At 43.7% G+C, this 5199-nt stretch overlaps 1 protein-coding gene across 2 annotated transcripts in view; it reads left to right on the top strand.

Annotated features, from left to right (window-relative positions):
• The first annotated feature begins 124 nt into the window (after nucleotides 1–124).
• PARG (poly(ADP-ribose) glycohydrolase) overlaps nucleotides 125–5199 on the top strand; it is a 137222-nt gene continuing 132147 nt past the window's right edge. For both annotated transcript variants that reach the window (XM_053310873.1, XM_053310872.1), the window contains exon 1: nucleotides 125–728. In XM_053310873.1, coding sequence (XP_053166848.1) covers nucleotides 491–728 — 238 coding nt within the window. In that variant the 5' untranslated portion in view covers nucleotides 125–490. The remainder of the gene's footprint in view (nucleotides 729–5199) is intronic.

Genomic DNA, 5199 nt, shown 5'->3' with positions numbered 1-5199 from the left:
CCTCTCGGCATCCGTCTCGCCCACGTGCGCCTCAGTGAGCTCGAAGCTGCTCTAGGCTGCTTCCTCGCTTTCCTCGTGACACTAGTTCCGGTTTACGACTGCAACCTAGTTCTATCTCGCTTTCTGGCTTGGCGGAGAAACGAGGCGCCTTCAGGCCGCTCCTTCTGACCCGGGTGCGAGTGGGAGGGGGATCTACCTGCGGACAGCCGGTGGCGGCTGCGCCGTCGTTCTTGGAGACTGCCCTTTGCCACACGCCGAAGGGGTTCCCGCGCTCCCTTGGAGGGAGAGGGCTTGGGGCCGCGCCTGAAGGACTCCTCACTTGAAGAATGTGGGAGGGACGCCTCCCCGCTCCCTGCTCTCCCCGGGGAGCCCCGTCGACGGCTCCTGGTCCGGTTTTCTCTTGGTGGTGACCCTGCTCTGCCTGCTTCATTCGCCCACGTCTGGTTGGGGTGTGAGGCAAGCGAACCAAAGAGGGTGCGGGGAGGCAAGCATGAGTGCAGGGTCTGAATGTGAATCCCCCAGGAAAAGGATCCGGTTGGACCACTTTTTCTCTTCCTCCACAACGACTGAGATCAGCAGCAGCAGCAGCTCCCAGGAAGGACAGCTCCCTTCCTGGACTAGGCAGAGGACACAGCCGTCACCGTCGCCTCCTCTCCCTCTCCCCAACAGGGAGAAAGGGCCCCGAAGCAGCAAACAAGATAGCCCTGCAGTCACAGTGGGGAACAAAGGTTTGTGCCACGTTACTAGCCTTCTGGTGTCCTCCCTAAATAGCACTCTTAGTTGTCTGCTTGCCTTGACTTGCCTGGCTTGGGATGTGGGGCATCTCTCTATGCAGTTTTGTTATTGTGATGTCAGCTGTATGAGGAAAAACACACACCAAATCTGGAGTAAGATCACTGGAACTGTCTCTTAGCCAATAGCCATCCTTTCAAGCCATTTACTGTGTAGATAGTCTCTACTGGATTTTATGCTGCAATCTTAAGCTATTTGGAAACAAGAGGATGAGTCAAGTACTCATATAAGTAAGGGTAAACATGCATAGGATTTAGCTCTAAAAGGGCATATTCTAGGGTAATTGCTAGAATTGGTTTAATACCCCTATATGACTTGGGGCTGGGATATCTTTTGGATTACATTTTCCCATACAAGGCTGTCAGAAACCTTCGCTCATCATCTCGTGCCTTGCTCGTGGCCCTGCCACTGACTGAGAATGGTTGGCAGGGACAAGAGACAGGTCCTCATTGGTTGTGGCCCCTCCACTGTAGAACTCCCTCCAAGAAGACCTTTGCCATGCTCCTCCCCTTAGGGTTAAAAAAAACAACACTTAGCACTTGTTCAGAGAGTCTTCTGGTGGGTTTTTAATTTTTAATTGGATCTGTTTTAATTATTTACTAGCTGATTCAGTGCAGACCATCTGTGCCCCTTGTTCTCCCTGTCATGTTTCCCACTTCAGCCCCATTCCGTTCTCCTTCCCCCACTTCAGCCCCAGTCCGTTCTCTGTCCTTCCCCAAGCCTTCACCCCCAGTCCAGGCTCGGCTGCGGGAACCCTCCTTCCTGGCCGGCCGGGCTGGGCTGGGCTGTGGGAGCCCTCCCTCCCCACCGGCCGGGCTGGGCTGCTGCCATTTTCTCCCTGTTGCTGTCCCCCAGGTAGCTGCTCACAAACTCTCGCGAGAGCTGCCACACATGGGATTAGTGACGGGTACATTTAGGAGAATTATATATAGAGATATATAGAGGTACTGTGTTTATTGTTTTGCTGTTATGAGCTGCTCCAAACAGTATTGTACTGGAGGGACAGGATGTAAATATGTTTCAAACAAAATTTTCCTTTTATTTGAAATTAGTGCAATCAGTGGAATTGAAAACAAGTTCTGACTTTGTTGTTGTTGTTGGCCTGTAGAAACTGGAAGTTATTCTTTTACCTTTGTGATGTGACAGCTTTATGGAATTGTAGCTCCATATTAGTGGTATCAGAAGTTGTTAATCCTATCTTGCAGGACAATTATACAATTAAAAGGAAACTGCACAAGAGCATTCTTCGCTTCATGGAGAATTTGACAGTATATGACTGGTCAAATAATATTCATTCAACTGGCAATATCTGACTAGCGATTAACAATAAGCAGAGTTGCATTCTATAATTCTTAGAAGTATTTGGAGCAAAAACTGTCCTGAATTTGCTTGGGCTTTTGCAGAACTACAGTTGCATTGCACTGCAGTAGCCTTTGCTTGGGGATTATGAGAGTTGTAGTCAATAACATCTGAGAATCCATGTTAGAGGGAACACTGGTCAGAACTATATATATATGACTACAACTAAGTTAGTTGTTTATTTACGATCTTAGATCAAACAGCAACAGAAACAGAATATACTCAGTAAAAAGAGAAAAAAGGAAACACAAACTAAAATTTTATCACATACATAAAATCAAGAACCTTTGGCAGTAGCTGATTGCTGTGCTTTAGCCTCTCTTAATTTGGTCAAAATTTGGTCAAAAAAAGTGGTTGCCAAATTCTGTTATATTTGGCAACCACCAAAGATATTGTTGGGTCCCTATCTTCTAATAAACATGTAAGAATCGTCTCCTCCGAGTGGCTTTTGAGACCTTTCAGGTACTGGGATAAAAATAAATCTCTTTCAGCGATATAAAGTGGGCAATGTAACAGTGAATGCTTCAATGTTTTGGGAGCAGATCCACAAGGGCATAGTCTCTCATCATAGGGTTTTCTCTCAAATTTTCCTGATAACATCGCTGAGGGTAGGGCATTCAGGTGAGCTCTTGAAAACACCCAGCAAAGTTTTGGTGAATAGATTGTGTAAAAATAAGAGGCTGTGGCCCAATCTTTCTTAGGCCTTAGCAATTGTGGAGGCCTATTTATAGAGGCCCTTTCCTCCTGAAAGTTTATGTCCCTGAGCCTTTGTTTAACTAGGTGTCTTGCCGTTGACTCGCCATACTCTAACAATTGTGCTGGGCAGAAGCCCATCTTCCGGAGTCTCTCCTCAACTGCCTTACACCAACGGGGTTGTGGGGTAGTGGCAAGAAGGTTAGGTATAAGTCCTACCGAGTATAGATAAGTCTTGATCCAATACAGGATGATAAGCAGCCTGGCCCTACTCTCCAATTTCAAAAGCCCAGTCTCCAGCCGTATTAAGGAGTTCGGGACGCATTTTGGTATCCCCAACAGTGATTTCAGAAAGCCCGATTGGACTTTTTCTAAAACTTGTAGATCTTTTAACGGTTTAACCTGAACCCCATATAGCAGCTGAGGTATCACTTTGGCCTGAAAGGCTTTATTTGCTGCCGGAATGTAGCCACCACCTTGTGCCCAGAAAAATCTCCTAATTGCCCTAGAAGATCGGGTGGCATTCATTTTAAAGGCACTGATGTGCATAGAAGTACCCCAATTGAACTGAAACACCATCCCCAGGTATCTGTAAGACTTCACCTGCTCTACTCTAGCGCCACCTATAGACTATCTAAAGATCCGTTGCTTCTTTGCAAATCTCACAATTTTGGTTTTGGTATAATTAATTTCCAAAAATTCCTCTTTGCAGAGCAGAAGAGCATTCTAGCGCTCTTTTTAGGCCGACTCTGGTCTGTGACAATAAGGCCGTGTCATCTGCATACATGAGGATAGGTAAACACCTATCCCCTATCTTTGGCGCGTGAGTTTCAACTTGCTGTAGGCGGGTGATTAGGCCGTTTACGTAGAAATTGAAGAGTGGTGCTAATATGCATCCCTGCCGGACCCCGCTTCCTACAGGGATCTCTCTGGATAATTGGCCATTATGGTCACATTTTACTCGCAGACTCGTGTTCTCATAGAGTTTATATATTAGACTTAGCAATCTCTTTATCAATAGAAGAGTTTGCGAGTTTCTCCCAGAGAGCATCCCTGGATATTGAGTCAAAGGCACTCTTAAAGTCTATAAAGGCGACATATAATGCTTCTTGGCCCTTTTGGTTAAGATCAAGTATAGGCTACAACTATGAATATTTATATACAGTGGTCCCTCGACTTACAAACTACTCGACATAAGTATTTTTCGAGTTACAAACGGCAGTTTTAGATCCGGTTTTAGATGTGGTTTTTTCGACTTAAAAATTTTTAGATGGGGTTTCCTCGACTTACAAATTTTTAGATGGAGTTTCCTCGACTTACAAATTTTACATGCGGTTTCCTTGACTTGCCTGCCTGTTTACTGCCTGTTTATTCTTGAAAAGAAATGTTCCTGTGCAGTTTGCAAGCCTTACTGGGGGTCTGGGTCTTTTTTCTAGGCTCCGGAACGCATTAATCCATTCCCAATGCATTCCTATGGGAAACCGCTTTTCGACTTACGAATTTTTCGACTTACAAATGTGCATTCGGAACGGATTAATTTCGTAAGTAGAGGGACCATTGTACTGCTTTTCAACAAAAGTTCTCAAAGTGGTTTACTTAGGATAATGTAAGTATATTTAGTAAGGTTTAATTCTTAACAGAAAATGAAAAATATTATTTGATCAATGAACACTGATGAAAGAGTTGCAAGAACTTTCTAGTACAGTAGAAAGTGAGTTGATAATACCCATTAGTTAAAATTATAAATTTGCTTCATGTAGGAAAGATAGCCATGTTGGTTTACAGTAGCAAAAGCAATAGTCTTTTGAGACACTTTGAATACTCACATTTATTATGGTATTCATAGGCAAGAGTATTTTATCAGAAATAAATATTGAAGATTTTGGAAATATATGCATTCTTTATTCTTGGGAGAGGCAAATCTGTATTACAAAATGAGATTAACACTTAGAATTAAATTTCTCTCATTTCAATGGGACTTACACTCAAGTGACTGTGCTTTGGGTTGCAGCCTCGAACCTTTCTGTTATTAAATCATCTCTTCCGACTCAACTTCCCTTGTCATTGTGGTTGCTGATTACAAAATGTGATTATATTATTTGAATTAAAGAAGGTAACTTTTTGTGTAGTAATAACTTGAAAATAACATTTGGGTTCTGGATTTGCTCAACTTTACTGTGTACTATCCTGAGTTTAGAGATGAGATGAGCCAAGAAATTACCTTTTTAAGAAACACATACTTTTGATCAAATAACTCTGGTGGTGCTGATTGCTTAAATACTGTATCATGTGTTACTAGGTCTGTGCAGCTGAAATGTGCCAGAATCTCTGAAATCTGCTCAGAACCACCCCCTC

Source organism: Hemicordylus capensis, chromosome 3 (assembly GCF_027244095.1).
Source record: "Hemicordylus capensis ecotype Gifberg chromosome 3, rHemCap1.1.pri, whole genome shotgun sequence".
Classification (NCBI taxonomy): Eukaryota; Metazoa; Chordata; class Lepidosauria; order Squamata; family Cordylidae; genus Hemicordylus; species Hemicordylus capensis.
The sequence above is the reverse complement of the archived record's forward strand: the minus strand, read 5'-3'. Positions and strand labels throughout refer to the sequence as shown.